Here is a 17,039-nt window from a genome sequence, read left to right as displayed (position 1 = left end):
CTATTCAAAACCTCCTGTGGATAACCCCTCGCCAGAAATTTAGTCCTCATCTCCTGTAATCTGGTATCTTTAATTTCTTGTTGGTTAACAATCCTATGTACCCTAAGAAACTGGGACTTAGGTATAGAATTCTTCATGGCCTTGGGATGACAACTATCATATGCGAGTAAGTTATTCCTGTCCGTCGACTTTATGTACAAATCAGTTTGTAAATGTCCATTCTCTAATTTCGTAACAGTGACATCTAAAAAATTGATATGATGTAAATCATATTGTATAACAAATTGAAGTTCAGACCAAATGCTTTTCTTCCTTGTTTTAGACGACCGTCCAATCTCAGTAATAAATTGGTGAGAGCTGATGTGGGCGCCGGTGTGACTGGACCCGTTCAAACTCATCTTTATACCCAGAGACGTGGTACTTTCCCATGTTTAAATTGTGCCCAATGCAGTAATGTGTTGAAAGGTGATAGAGTTTTGCATCCCTACAGTGGTCGGGGTTATCCAATTAGAGGTTTTTTCACCTGTGAGACATCTTATGTTGTATATGTAGTGAAGTGTCCTTGTGGCCTACTCTATGTAGGCGAAACCACCCAGACTGTTAAGGAACGTATATCACAACATAAATCCACCATCAGGTGCGAGAGATTGACTTTACCTCTTCCATCTCATTTCCATAAACAGGGACATAGTGTTAGTCAATTACGGTTCCAGGTGTTGGAGCAGGTCTTGCCAAATAGAAGAGGAGGTGATAGGGTTAAAAAATTGAAACAAAGGGAGGCGTATTGGATTTTTACTCTTCAGACTTTGGAGCCCAAAGGCCTTAATCGTGATTTCGATACTTCTAGTTTTTTATAGCTTTACATTCATTTATGCCTACTTATTATTATCTTTTTCAGAGGAGTTGATCACTGACTTGATGATGGCCGGTCCCTTTAGGTATTTTCCTATAATTTTCTTTCTGTTTCTTTCTTAACATAATCCTCTTTCCTGCTTTTTCCCTAGTTTTAGTTTTCTTTACACATTACTAATTTTCCCTTGATCCCTTTCTTCCATAGTCTTTCCTTCCCCTTCCCTCCCCCCTTCCCCTTCCCCCTTCCCCCCCCTTTTCCCCTCCTCCCCCCTCCCACCCCCCCTGCCAATCCCCACCCCCTTTCCTTTCCCTTCCCCCCCCACCCCCCTCCCCCTCTCTCCATTTTCTTATGTACATTCCCCTTAGCTTTTCTCTTTTCTTTTTTTCTTTTTTCCTGTTTTTTTACTAGGGTTGATTATAGTTAATAAAAAATTAAAAAATAATTAAAAATTATTAAATTGATTTCGAATAAATACACCATTCCCTTAGTCCTCTCATTTTATTTCTTCTATTTCTTCTTTTATTTGACCTTTTAGGTAATTTGTCTTCAAATAATGTTACCCATAGCGTCTCTTATTCATTACACTATTTTGGGCTTAATTACCCTCATTTCATGGTTATTGCATAAGGGGACATTGCCAGTCAGCGCAATTTTAGCGCTTGCCAATCATCTGGTTTACATATTGCCAACCAGGATCGTCACTTCCGGTTTGCGGACCGGAAGTGACGTTCCACGGTGAGGAGTGGCTGTCTGTGTATGTCTACAGTTGCCAACCATCAGGATTTACACATTGCCAGCCGGTGACGTCACTTCCGGTTTTCGGACCGGAAGTGACACTCCGTGACGTCACTTCCGGTCTCCGGACCGGAAGTGACGCTCTGTAACTTGTTAATGAGCTAATTGAGCGGTCTATTTAAATCTGGACATTGGACTGTCAGATTACATTGACTGCAGACCCGGACGGGCAGCTTTTTCCTCTGGTCCAGCTTTTTCATACATTTCTACAGAACCCTTTCTGGTGAGTGTCCATTGCTTGGTATTTCTGTGTATTGTCTGTTTTATTAGAGTAGAATAGTGTCTCAGTGCTGGTGCTTAGGCTCTTTGTCCTTCTATATTAGCAAGATACACATTTTTGGATAAATTTTTGGGTTTCCTGTTTGGTTCCCCTTTTGTTGTATAATGGTTCTATTATGCTACATTTTATCTGTATTTCAATTATATCTTTAGGTGGACATTATATCTGCTAGTGAAGCGGCTCAACTGACAGATTCTTCACTTTTGTCTTTTTGTTGACATTTTTTGTATATCATAGTTCATGATTCATGCATTACAATGTGGTGAATATTTCTGCCTTTTTTTTTTTTTGTTACCATGATTGTATAATGCCATTATTTCTGTATACTTAAAAATCTTTTATGTATCTTTTTATTGTAGTGTAAACTGATGAAGGTCGGATGACCGAAACGTCTTTAATAATTACACAGATCAATGAATAAAATATAAAACAATTTCAGTTGAATGCTTTGAGTGCTGGATTTTTTTCAATTTTTTGATCTGGGGTGGGACCCTATCCAAGCACCAGCGACTATAGAAGGAGTGCCACATTTCTATATTTTATATGTTAATAAATCCTGCTCTTGTTTGAAGTTTGCAGGCTCTAACTTATTTGCATCTTATCAAACCAGCTAAATCTGCAGGGGGTTGAATACTACTTGTAGGCACTGTAAATATCTCACTAGTCATGTTGGTAAAGAATACTTTCATGTCTGTTGTATATGCGTCCTATTAGCTATTTGATTATACCATTTTCTAGGGCTTCTCCATTAGGAACTTCGCTTTTGTCAGTTTGGTGTTTAGAAGATATGGCAGTGAACTCGATGTTCCCGGTGTTCAGTATTCCGGCCAGAATCCTGTACACTGAATGGACTTCCTGTTAATTAAAGGTGAATGGAACACAATAGACATTAATTCTACAAATGAACAGTAAAAAGACAAATATCGTAAACCCGATAAACTACGTCTCAGTGGTAATTGCTAAGTGTCAGGAAGACATATGTTTTCTTTATGCAGAGAATGCCTAATTGGAACCTCCCAGTAGCTCCCAATGTTATGTAGTATAGAATTTATACAAATAGGTATAAAACGTACGCCAGTGGCTATATACAAAATATCTCATGATATGTACAGATTAGCCATGCTATTGAGATTCAAGCTGGATTCTCGCAGCAGAAGGAATGTTGCCTAATTGGCAAAATTATATGCCAGTGATACTTGCATCTGGAGACATTTGTGATTTTTGCAGCCAATAAACGATATAAATTCAGCATCCTTCATTCTTACACTTTCAAGTAACCTCAACCCATGACCAACACTCGGACGAGTGAAGTGCGAGAAAATCTCTCATTGCACTCGGACCAATGTTATTCAATGAGGGAGAGCAGATGGTCAGCTTTTTACTCATCAAGATTCTAGATGAGCGAAAAGTCGCAGCATGCTCTGATTGTCAGCGAGAGAAGTGTCACACGCACCCATACAAGTCTATGGGTACGAGAGAAACATCGGACTCCACTCGGATGACATCCCAGTGCAGTGTGATAATCGCATCGGCTGACAATGGAGGAGATGGGGAGTAGGAAAAATAAGCTGCAAAATTTGTTGGCATTTTCTCAATATAAGACTTTTCAGTAGTCTCATAATCATCACAGACAGGATTAGAATAAAATAATGCCTCCATATACAGCAGATAACACAGGATCCACCATTCACAATAGGTGATGTCACAGCTCACCTCCTCCTGTACAATGACTGATAACACCTCTATATACAGTAGATAACACAAGATCCACCATTCACAATAGGTGATGTCCCAGCTCACCTCCTCCTTCTCCTGTACAATGACTGATAACACCTCTATTTAAAGTAAACACAGGATCCATCATTCTATGTGATGTCACAGCTCACCTCCTTCTCCTGTACAACGACTGATAACATCTCTATTTACAGTAGATAACAACGTATCCACCATTCATAATGTGATGTTACAGCTCACCTCCTCCTCCTGTACAATGGCTGATAACATCTCTATTTACAATAGTTAACACAGGACCCAACATTCATAATGTTTGATGTCACAGCTCACCTCCTCCTCCAGTACAATGACGGATAACACCTCTATTTACAGTAGATAACACAGGAACCACCATTCACAATAGGTGATGTAAAAGCTCACCTCCTCCTCCTGTACAATGACTGATATCTCTATTTAAAGTAGTTAACACAGGAGCCATCATTCATAATGTGTGAATTCACAACTCACCTCCTCCTCCTGTACAATGACTGATAACACCTCTATTTACAGTAGTTAACACAGGAGCCACCATTCATGTGTGATGTCACAGCTCACCTCCTCCTCCTGTACAATGACTGATAACATCTCTATTTACAGTAGTTAACACAGGAGCCACCATTCATAATATGTGATGTCACAGCTCACCTCCTCCCCCTCCCATCATAATGACCTTACCCAATAGCAAGTATCAGGTTAATATAATTTTTTTTTCTTACTAGATAGTTTGTGATAAGAAAATAAAAACAACTAAAAAAATAAGTTAAAAACATATAAAATCCTGAATCAGTGGATTTCCTGATGACACATTTCTTTTAATGAAAGCTTGCAATTACACTCTCCTCTCCGTTCTCTCTAGCCTCTATTTACTATTTTGTTTTGGAGGGTTTTTTTTAAATGTCCACTTGTTGATTTTTCACCATAACTTTAAAACTATTAGCCCAAGAGCTCATGTGCACGTTGCGTAATTCCATGCATTTACGCTGCGTATAGCACTGCAGTGTAAATACATGCGTCCTGCGTCCCCTGCACATTCTATGTAGATTGTGCATGATACGTGCGCACGATGCTTTTTTGATCGCAGCGATTTGGGTGCTAAAATTTTGACCCAAATCCGTGCATTCATAAAAGCAGCATGTCAATTATTCCGTGCGCTATGGATGCAGCTCCCACTCTGCCTATGGTGGGGGCAGCATCCCGAGCGCATGAAATCAGGTTTTTTCTACAAAAAAACTGCATCCATTATGCAGTGTTTCTGCAGCGATTTGAAGCGCACATGTGCTGTCAAATCGCTGCAGATTATTCAGCAGTTACGTGCGCATGAGCCCTTAGATCTGAACACTGAGCACCACGAGAGCCAACAGCACAACTGTAAACAGGAAGTACAACTGTAAACAGGAAGTACAACTGTAAACAGGAAGTACAACTGTAAACAGGAAGTACAACTGGCAGTGTCCTGAGCTAACACACTCCCTAATGAGGCAGAGCAATCACCGGGAATGAGAATCATCTGCGAGAGTACCTCCCAGGACCAGCGTGAAACCCAGTGCAAAACACTCTGCACCATAGGCAACATATACCGGCTCTGCAGGAGAGCATGGCAGAACAATATAGAATGTTCGGCACAAAGGAATCGTGACAGATAGGATCCCTTTTAAGTACAACATGCAACAAACATATCAGTTTAATATATAATAAGTTCCAAGTAACTTTGTATTGCAAAGTTCCTATAGTTTTAAAGAAGAAATCACGACTAAAAAAAAGGTAAAATAAAATTCTATATATTGTAACATTTTATAGAATTCCAAATAAGTAAAAGGTAAATGTGTATAAAACGTCTTCTTCAAGCCCCCGTTTTTACTCACGTCATTACTAAATCCTATAATCCTAAAACAATGTTGAATTGCAGCGAATTGTCTTCTGTAAGATTCCTTGGAGATAATATCTTGCATGACTGAACCTGTTTCATTGTCAATGTATCTATTAGTAATAAAAGGAAAATAAAAAGATTAGTAATAAAAAAAATTGGCAAATAAACAGAGATTAACTGTAAGAAAATCAGAAGATGTAGCAAATAGATTTTTATTTTTTTTTTACCTCGGAGGCTTTCTCTCCGGGAGACTGTATTCTGAAAGCTTTTTATGATGATAAAGACCAGCATATATGTAATAAAATATATGGAAATTCTTCTCACCCCTGAAGGAAATGGAAAACATAAACTGTAAATGGAAAATGGACCAAACCTAGAACCCAGGAGTTATCACACTGATTAAGTTACTTGTACTGAGAATAATAAAATTACCTTTTTTTTTTTACTAATTAAAACAAGAGCCTAAAACAATTTATTTCTAATCGGATATAATTTTATGACTGCATATTTCATTTATTACAAGTTCTTTGGAATAGCCAACTTTTGTAGCTGTAAACAGCACTTCGAGATATTTGCTTTACAGCAGGATACTGGGCAAAACCTCAGGAAGAGACTGACCTAATGACTTCTATGGGAGCGTTTCGCAGGCATGCTTGGTCAGAGGCCACTCTGCAGAGTAGTGGAAGCGGTGAGCTATCTCCATAATCTACTGTCACTATTCTGTGTTAACGGTCTCCAGCTTTATAATGTGTGACTTTTCATTGCAAGCGCTCATTCACACACCAGTTTTTCACATGTGAGTGTGATCCATCTTTTTTTTAGTACTTTTGCCTATAATCCATGGGACAGTTTACTTGTTTGTGATATTTTTTGAGGACTGAGTGGTCCATGCAAAATTGCGGAGACATCTTCAATCTTGATCTGAGTGGTATCATAGTAGATCGGAATTTTTCTATATACTGTACTTCAGTTCTGTAATATTACATTATTTAGTGTAAGTAATCTCAAGTCCCCTAGGGAGACTAAAACATGAAAGGGAACCTGTTACCAGGATTTTCCCTTATAAGCTGCGGCCACTATAACTGAGCTCTTATATACAGCATTCTAGAATATGGTATATAAGAGCCCAGGCCAATCTATATAACATAAAAAAGACCTTTATTATACTCACCTAGGGGACGGTCGGGTCAATTGGGCGGCAATCGGGCAGCACGGTGGCTCAGTGGTTAGCACTGCAGCCTTGCAGCGCTGGGGTTCTGGGTTCAATTCCCACCAAGGACACCATCTGCAAGGAGTTTGTATGTTCTCCCCGTGTCTGCGTGGGTTTCCTCCGGGTTCTCCGGTTTCCTCCCACACTCCAAAGACATACAGATAGGGACTCTAGATTGTGAGCTCTAATGGGGACAGTGTTGCCAATGTATGTAAAGCGCTGTGGAATTAATAGCGCTATGTAAATGAATAAAATTTATTATTATTATTAATTATTATTATTGGGCGTCACTTGCCTTGGTTCGGCCCATCCTCTATTTTGTGCAGTCGCCATCCTCGTTCCCAGCCACATCTGGACGATGGGTCCTATGCCATCCACAGAGAGGCTACCATTGCGCTCCTGCACACTCACACTTTGATCTGTACAGCTGAGGGCAGATCAAAGTATTGTAGTGCGCATGCGCGGCAGTCTTTGACCTTTCCTCGCGCCTGTGCATTACAGTACTTTGTTCTTCCCGCAGCTGAGCAGATTAAAGTGCGTGTGCGCAGGAGCGCAATAGAGGACTCTGTTTGGATGACATAGGACGCATTATCCACACAGGGCTGGGAAGGAGGGAGGTGACTGGACTGCACAGGATAGAGGAGGCGCCGGAGCGACACCCATTGGATCTGATCGCCCCCCTAGGTGAGTATAATAAAGGTCTTTTTTTACATTCTACAGAGCGGCCTAGGCTCTTATATACTGTATTCTGGAACGCTGTATATAAGAGCTCACTGGTGGTGGCCGCAGTTTATAGGGTAAAAACATGGTGACAGGTTCCTTTTAAGTACAACACGTAACAAACAAACCCTTATACAGCTCCACTGATGCAAAAAATAAAAAATGTACAGGTCGAAAATACTGGCAACAAAAAAAGAAAGTTTAGATATTTTTTTTTATCATGTTACCAGATACATTTTACCATACTATGAACAGCGCAAAACCATTGTAAGCAATGTGACCACAACATGTTAACGCAGCCTGACACTTCATTTACTATCGCACCATGGACAGACATCTTCCTTGCCTCAAGGCGCCGTCACACGCGCCGATATGTCGTGCGATCGCACCCGCCCCCGTCATTTGTGCGTCACGGGCAATTTGTTGCCCATGGCGCACAAAGTCGTTAACCCCAGTCACACGTACATACCTCCCTCACGACCTCGCTGTGGGCGGCGAACATCCTCTTCCTGAAGGGGGAGGGACATTTGGCGTCACAGCGACGTCACACAGCGGCCGGCCAATAGAAGCGAAGGGGCGGAGATGAGCGGGACGTAACACCCCGCCCACCTCCTTCCTTCCGTATTGCCGGTGGGACGCAGGTAAGCTGTGTTCGTTGTTCCCAAGGTGTCACACGGAGCGATGTGTGCTGCCTCGGGAACGACGAACCACCGGCGCGCAGAAGGAGGACCGACTTTATGAAAATGAACGACGTGTCAACGAGCAACGATAAGATTAGTATTTTTGCTCGTTCACAGTCGTTCGGACGTGTCACACGCTACGACATCTCTAACGATGCCGGATGTGCGTCACTAACGACGTGACCCCGCCGACATATCGTTAGATATATCGTAGCGTGTGACGGGGCCTTCATCCTTGTCCTGTCCCTGGGACCCATTGCACATTGTTATTTTCTAATTGATCCCAGTCGACCATTCTTTTCTCCCTGCTACAATCAGACCTCTTATTTCCATAAAATGACCATATTTTGATCACCCAATGTATTCTCCCGAGCATTGCGAATCTCCTTTAACAACAATTAGAGCCAGCGCAATAACTTGTACTTTATGTTGCTGCAGTAAAACTTTAAAATATGCAAAATTAACTCAGATACTGTTTTATTTCGGGCTCATTATTTCATTAGCTGCGGTTCATTAACCTTTTCTATTACAACATTATTATTCTGCTGCGAGGAAAAAAATCATTTACACGACTCCATACAGTGCTCGAAGAATACTAAAAATAACAGATTTCCATTTTGTAAACGTTACATTACAGAAGACAAGCAACGACTGGATCAATGCATTATGATAATTACGTTGCCAAATGTTCGCTACATAAAGGGGCTTCCAGGTGAATGCCATAAAGGTGGAGGTAACGGTGTAAAAAGGGGCTTGCCCAGACCGACATGACAACTTCTTCTAGCCCAGACTCGTCTACAGGGAATACAACAAAGGCACATTTGACTTTCCATGTTACCAGCATCGTCCCCATCTATTCCCAACCTGCACAAACTCCTCATTCGACTGATACCCCCAATACTGAACCACTGCTGCTGTATATGTCCCTATTACTGCACCCCTTTTGTGGTACAAAAATAGCACTCCTCTTACCGCCCCACATAATAATGCCACCACTGTGCCCCTTACATAGTAATAATGCATCCTTTGTGCAATCTAGTCTAGATAGTAATGTGACGCCCTGGGCAAGCCAGGGGTCGCAGGTCACTGCACCACCACACCCTACATCCCAGTTAGGAACACCAAAGCTACCAAAATCCTTGTTGCCTTCCTCCAGGGGCTGATGTTCACACCAGGGGGTGGGCCAGGCGGTTGGCTCCGCCCACCGAGGAGTACACAGCCCTGGAGGCGGGAAGAACCAGGCAGTCCAGCTAGGGACAGAGAGGAGTAAACAAGCAGTTAGAGTTTGGAGGGAGGAGTTGAAGGAAGTGGTAAAGGAGCTAAATGAAAGTGAAGTAGTAGTGGAGCAAGGAAGAAAAGGAACAAAAGTGTACGTAGAAAGGCCTGAAGTGAGTCCAGCTAAGTGCAGGACAGGTCAGCAAGGTCAGCAACAGCGGTGATCGTCTGGAGGGGGACTGCTCGGAGGTTGTTGGAAGGACCGCGGTCGAGTAGTGGCCGGCGGTCTGGAGCAGTATACGAAGGATAGTCAGCACCAGGGTAGGGGCCTCTCGGACCCCGGCAAGGCTAGGAGTCGCCATAATTTGCCGAATCCGTCAGTGAAGGGGACGTCGATCCCCCAACAACCAAGTCCCGATTGAAGACAACCGTCCAACCATTAGTGAGGAACACCGCCACCGCCAGGGCACCAGTTCCTCGGGGCCAGCGTCTGCGGGCAAAGTAGGGCTCCTCCGGCCCATATCCAAGCCGGGGAGCGGGTTACCGGTGGGAACCCATCGCTACCAACTTAGAAACATCAGGTGCAGGTCAGAGGGACATCACCATTACCTGCTGGGAGAGCAAGTGCAGCCGTCCGTGGGAACCGTCTTTCCAGCCGTGTGGTTTACCGTAAAACTGTGTCAACGTCTCAGGCTGAGTGAGTACCACAGTGCCGCAAGGCACAGCGCTGCCCCTGCGTCCCTGTGCCCACCAGGCCCTGCACCCTTCCACACACCATCACCGGGCCCCGGGATCACCAACCCCTACCCACGGAGGGGCAACACAACACCTGGCTGCTCCGCATCACCACTCCCGGGATCCCCATATTGAGCAGCGGTGGTGCTACAAATCACCACAACCGTGGGTGGCGTCACGGACAATCTTCCCCAACAAAATCCCCTTTTCACTCACGGACGAGGAGTGCCGCTCGAGAACCCCCGGGATCCGGCCCACCGCTCGAGCCACCACTGAGCAACAGCAGCAGCCGGACCCGAGCAGAGGGGTGAGCGCGGTGCCGGCACCCTCCTCCCCGCCCGCGACAGTAAAAGAAACAAACCTCTACAATATAGCAATGCCATATGCAAGTGTCATAGGAAACAGGTCCCACATTTTGCTCCTAGAAAGTAATAATGCCCCCTGTGTGCCCATTTGACCCTCACAATACCCTGAGTTCCCCTATAATAAGTGCCCACGTAACATTTAATAATATCCCCTGAGGCTTCCCCTGTACAGCTCCCCCATACACAATATGATGTTCCCACAACTCCCCTACACAAAGTATGGTGGGCTTGTAGCTTCCCTACCTACAGTATGTTGGGTTCACAGATACCTCTAGAGAGTATGATGTATCCACAGTTCCCCTCTACACAGAATAACGTCTCCAAACTGTACGATACCCCCAGAGTAGTCCACACACTGTATGATAGCCAATTTAGTAGCCCCCATGCTGTATCATGGCCCACTTAGTAGCCCCCACATTGTATAATTGACACCTTTAGTAGCTCCCACTCTGTATAACGGCCCCTTCTGTAGCCCGTGCACTGTATAATGGCCCCCTTATTAGCCTCCATGTTGTATAATTGACTCCTTTAGTAGCTCCCACTCTGTATAATGGCCCCTTTAGTAGCTCCCACTCTGTATAATGGTGCCTTCAGTAGCCCCTGCACTGTATAATGGCCCCCTTATTAGCCTCCATGTTGTATAATTGACTCCTTTAGTAGCTCCCACTCTGTATAATAGCCCCTTTAGTAGCTCCCACTCTGTATAATAGCCCCTTTAGTAGCTCCCACTCTGTATAATGGCCCCTTCAGTAGCCCCTGCACTGTATAATGGCCCCCTTATTAGCCAACATGCTGTATAATTGACCCCTTTAGTTGCTCCCACTATGTATAATGGCCCCTTTAGTGGTTCCCACTCTGTATAATTTCCCCTTTAGTAGCCCATGCACTGTATCATGGTCCCCTTAGTAGCCCCCATGCTGTATCATGGCCTCCTTGCCAGCCCCCTCTATGTTTGAGGGGCCCCTTAGTATCCCCATACTATGTATGAGGTGGTGCCCCCTATTAGTTCCCACTATCTATAAGCTCCCCCCTTAGTAGCCCCCACTATTTATGAGGGCCCCTTTACCAGTCCCCCCTCCCCCCACACAATTGCCCTCACACATTATTACCATAAAAATCATACACTCACCTAACTCTGGCGAGTCCAGCTGACAGCGGCACATCCAAGTCAGTCCGACAGGGTGACGTCATCATGCCGGGGCTCTGATATCTTAATTGTGTCGTGTCACTTATCTCCCGGGACCTGTCGCTCTGTAGGCCGCAGTGACCTGCAACCTATAGAGCAGAGAGTGGCGGAGCAGAGACCATTTCTCCCTACTCTGCCGTAGAGTTTAACTACCGTACATCGGCAGGCACAATGATGGGTAGCAGAAGTTACGGGTCGCCCCCTTCAGGTCAAGAACGGTAGCTATGCTACTGTCTGGAGGGGGTCCCTGACCAAGATGTTTTTTTTCCTAACCAATGCGAAGAACTTCTGCCAAACTCGCTCTGGCGTTCCTCCGACACAAGAGAGGACATCATTTTGAAGTTACAGCCCACAACCATACAGATTATATGAATCTTGTATGTGCCTCGTTGGCTTTGTTGTTACCTTTGCACACACAGAACTTATCATCAATAACGTTTAACTGGTTATTCAGTATGTGGACTAATTATAAAAAGGCACGATTGGCAAGTTGGCTTCAATAGTGGCTTCGAAACAGGGCCTCTATACACATTAGATAAAAGTCGGCCAAACTGTTGATTTCTGCAGCAACATCCCACCTTTTGATGTGTATGGAGGTCTCTCGATTTTCCAGACAGATCATATCGGTAAAAAGAAGAATAGGGCAATTGTAACTTCAATGGCCGATTCTTTTGTTTTCAGGGGAGATAAGTCACTGCCAGAGGTGTCTGGCAACAACTTTCTATTCGTTACCCTTTGAAAATACATGAAAGGTAGTCCAAGGCAAGCATTCAATGGTAAGGGCAGCCAATAGAGATAGCTACTACCGAATAAATATTTGTGTGACAACTATCTCATATAGATGGCAGCTTTAATTTTTTGACCCCTTACATTTCCTACTTTCCTCTAAAACTGGTGGATCAGTATGACCCTGGCTACGGTATGTATTACCATGAAGGTTTTTGCTATCTAATCTGGGAAAAGCATGATGTAGGGGCATAGACCCCTATGCCAGTGATACATCACTTATTAGGCTGTGTATTGCTGTTTCAATAAAATTAGTGTTGTATCAACAGCAGATTATCATTACAGGACTAGGTGTCTTGTGCCTCTTAGTCCTCCTGCTCTGTGTATCCCTGCCCCCACCACTGATTAGCAGCTTTCTGTCAACAAAGCCTAAAGAGAAAACTACTGATCATTGGTGTGTGTGGGGGTTATACAGGGCTCAGTATTCTGAAGTCACACCGCGTTTTTCTCTCAACTCGCTGAGTGTCATGGCAGCAGCAGATGCTGTTCAGACCACAGATTCTGACACGTCTCACTATACTTTCTCTGGTGCTTCTCAGTTGCACAAGCAGGCTTGGGTGTCGACCAGCTGTGGGCTCATTAGTGATAGGGCTATCTGGAGTTAATTTCTGCTAGCCTGCTGTTTACCTCTTGGACCACATGTTTCGGGAGACCTATCACAGGTACTCCCCACCATTTTAAGATGGAGGACTTTGTCTCCCTTTGCCGACTATAGCTTTCTGCTACACCAGTCTGTGTGCTGTTGTTTTCCAGTCTGGTGATTTACTTCGTGTTGCTTGGTGTGCAGTGGAATTCCTCCTGTTGTCTGGTTATTTCCTCCCTGCTTTAGTTTTCCTATTTATCACTCATTGTCTGATTACTCTGTGTGAGCGTGCTGTGTGATATTGGTTTCCCCTGTTTGCCTATCGCTGTTGGTCCTTACATGCTACTGTTCCGGCCCGGCTCCCTCCACCCTCTGGGGAAGGGGGTACTAGATCAGGACTGGTCAGGGGTAGGCAGGTGGCACAGACATCATCACAATCAGACGTATCTCTGGGATCAGAGACAGCTAGGGCCCCCATAGCTTGAGGACCAGTTTAGGAGCCCTGATCCCCTGTTAGCCCTTGCCACCCCATGACATCTGAACACGTCTAAATCTAGCAGCAAAAACAGTGATTGTACCAAAATGACAGTATGCAGAACAGCAGGTTATACATCACTGTAATCAAGGGTCTCAGCCCCTACATTATTGTGTTCTGAGATTACATAGCAAAAACCTGCTGACATATTCCTTTTAATGGAATTCAGTCACCACAAAATAATGCTCCAAGGAGAAGATACTGGGGAAGAGAGAGCGCAATAGGGTCTTACCCGATAGGGATGTCAGACAAAGAAGGATTCTGGTACACTCACCTTTTCAGGTTGTGAAAGTCACAACCCCTATGTAGCACATCTAGTGGTGGCATCAGCCGCAGCCCCGAGATGCAGAGTATCTAATATGACGTAGAAGGAAATTGGGTATATATCATGCTGATACTCAATATTGTATTAATATGATTCCTTTATTGTTCGTACAGGTTTACGCGTTTCAGAGACATCCGTCTCCTTCCTCAGGACCTCAAAGCAACAATATATCATCAGTTCAGGAGGAGCCTCTATATATACATGAGTGATGCTGTCGCGAGCGGAGGAGGGGACGCTGCGCTCTCCCACTGCTCGGGTCCGGCTGCTGCTGCTACTGCTGCTCGGTGGTGGCTCGAGCGGTAGGCCGGATCCCGGGGACTCGAGCGGCGTTCCTCGCCCGTGAGTGAAAAGGGGAATGGTTTTGGGGATTTATTGTCCGTGACGCCACCCACGGTTGTGGTGAGGTTGCGACACCACCGCTGCTCTGGACGGGGATCCCGGGAGCGATGACTGGGAGCAGCTTGGATGTTGGTTCTCCCCTCCGTGGGCAGGGGGTTGGTGGTCCCGGGGCCCGGTGAAGGAGGTAGGGATGGATGGCAGGCGGGTTACGGGGCCTGGAGAGGTGCAGGGTCGCGGGGGCAGCGCTGTGCCGCACAGCACGGTAGTACTCACTCAGCCAATCACGAAGACACAGTCCTTGGTAAAACACACGGCTGGATGGACGGGGCCCACTGACGGCTGCGGTGGTTCCTGCTCCCGGTAGGTTGATGGTGACTGCCTTTCCCTGCACCTGTGTAGTGTGTCCGGTTCCGATGGGTTCCCACCGGTAACCCGCTCCCCAGCTTGGATGGGTGCTGAAGGAGCCCCTGGGAACTTTAGCCTTGGCGGTGACTGTGTTTCCCTTCACGGTTTGAGCTGTCGCCTTCTATCGGGACTTGACTGCTGGGAAACCCAGGAGGTTCCCTTCGCTAACGGATTTGACAAATTGGACGGCGACTCCTAGCCTTGTCAGGGTCCGTAAGCCCTGCCGGATGGTGCTGGCTTTTCTTTGCTCGCCGGTCCGGTACCGCCAGGCCACCGCCCGTCCACGGTCCTTTCAGTTCGCTCCAATCGGCCTCTCCTGCAGACGGTCACCAACGTCTGCCAAACTTGCTGTAGCGTCCGGGCCACACACCCGGACGCCGTCAGACAGTTGCTCTCTTGCCACTTCACGCCTCTCACTTCCACTTCCAACTCTAATCTTCTCTCTCTACCCTTCCTTTTCCCACCTCCAGGACTGTGAACTCCTCGGTGGGCGGGACCAACCGCCTGGCCCACCCCCCTGGTGTGGACATCAGCCCCTGGAGGAAGGCAACAAGGATTTTGTGTTTAGCTTTGGTGTGCCTAACCGGGGTGTGGGGTGTGTTGGTGTTGTTCTGTGACGACCTGGCTTGTCTAGGGCGCCACAATGCCACATCAGTAGATGTGCCCGCCACAAATCAAATCATGGTGGGACGTTCGACTGTTACATTACAGGATAAAAACATTCAAATTATACATAAAAATAAATGCAAAGTTTCGCAGAAATACATTGATTAAAAATTGTGCATTTATTTTTCTGTATAATTTGAATGTTCTTATGACCGATAATGTAACAGTCGAACGTCCCGCCATGATTTGAATTGTGCGGGCGGATCTACTGACGTGGCATCACCCATGTATATATAGAGGCTCCTCCTGAACTGAAGATATATTGTTCCTTTGATGTCCTGAGGAAGGAGACGGATGTCTCTGAAACACGTAGACCTGTACAAACAATAAAGGAATCATATTAATACAATATTGAGTATCAGCGTGGTATATACCCGATTACCTTCTACGTCATATTACACACAATATAATGCTGTAAGCTGCAGAATAAGAGAGCTGTCCTCATGGGGTAAAACCGTAACAAAAACTTAATTTTAATTCAGACCAAATCAGCTAATATAAAAACAAATACCTAAATGTAATTATTATGGGCTTATCATAGACGTAGAATCAAGTTTTATACGTAATTTTTTATTGACACACATTTTAGCAATGCCTGGGCGATGATATGGATAAATGCCGCCATATTTGAAGATATCTTACTTACACAGCTTGTTTTATAACGCGGGATTTTTCCAGCAGATATTCAGAGATTTTTGCGCCCATGACTGCGCCTGTAGGTGTGAACATCATCTCAAGATATTTCCCAAAGCGACTTGAGTTGTCGTTGATTACAGTGCAGGCATTTCCAAAAGCTTCAACCAAAGGATTAACTTGTAGGATCTTTTCCCGCAGTGCTCTATTATTGGCCTGAAAAATAATCGCGCAACAATGGATTTAACTAGTTAAGATCCTACGCGCAAAAAACTCTTGTGACCGTAAAGTCTAACCAAAGAAAACCAATGATGATTAAACAACGGCATATTTTATACTGGTTTGTGTTGCCGCCTTCCACATTAGATGAGCAGCAAACCCTGCAAAATCATTAGAGAACAAATATGGATGACTAGTATGCGATAGTGACAAGACAAGTGGTTGGGGACTGCTATGTTTCCTCAAGATGTCTTCTGAGTGAGGTATAAGCAATCCAGGAGGACTGGGAATCTATGGTAGAGTGCAGTTTGCTAAGCGCTTTGGTAATTCCTGTTTTCGGGTCTGGATTTTTCTGAGATGATAGGCAGGTTTGGATAATGGTCCTTTCCAAGGGCGTATCTATAATAGGTGCAGGGGTTGCAATTGCACCCAGGCCCAGGATCCAAGGGGGTCCAAAAGGTTCCTTTGCTCCATATAAAAAGACTATTAGGCCACATGCACACGTTCAGTATTTTGTGAGGTTTTGTGGAACAATCAGAGGAAAAGTATAATAGAAACACGGCACCACTTCTATATTTTTCGCCCACTTCTGGGTTTAGCTACAAATACTGAGGTAAAAAACTCACCCAAAACTGAACATGTGCACGTGGCCTTACTATTAAAGATCTGTGATAGTTGGGAACCTGGTTGAGATTTTGCATTGAGGCCAACAAGCTTCAAGTTACGCCACTAGGCCTGTCCATCCCTTTCTGACCTGGTTTTCTTTGTAGTCCCACTGTTGCACTGAGTCATTGCTCAGGTTAGATATGTATGCATTTTAGTTAGTGGAAAATTGTCTGAAGAAGAGGACATTGTTTGTTCATGTGACT

The 17,039-nt window shown here is 44.8% G+C and overlaps 1 protein-coding gene across 1 annotated transcript in view; it reads right to left on the bottom strand.

The window, feature by feature from the left end:
• MYO3B (myosin IIIB) overlaps positions 1 to 17,039 on the bottom strand; it is a 544,035-nt gene that overhangs the window by 238,052 nt on the left and 288,944 nt on the right. Inside the window, 4 exon segments of the mRNA XM_075319688.1 lie at positions 2,657 to 2,783; positions 5,564 to 5,678; positions 5,796 to 5,894; positions 15,965 to 16,167. Of these exon segments, the coding sequence (XP_075175803.1) occupies positions 2,657 to 2,783; positions 5,564 to 5,678; positions 5,796 to 5,894; positions 15,965 to 16,167 (544 nt within the window).

This window comes from Anomaloglossus baeobatrachus, chromosome 7 (genome assembly GCF_048569485.1).
Source record: "Anomaloglossus baeobatrachus isolate aAnoBae1 chromosome 7, aAnoBae1.hap1, whole genome shotgun sequence".
NCBI classification, from domain to species: Eukaryota; Metazoa; Chordata; class Amphibia; order Anura; family Aromobatidae; genus Anomaloglossus; species Anomaloglossus baeobatrachus.
This window is presented reverse-complemented; position numbering and strand designations above follow the sequence as displayed.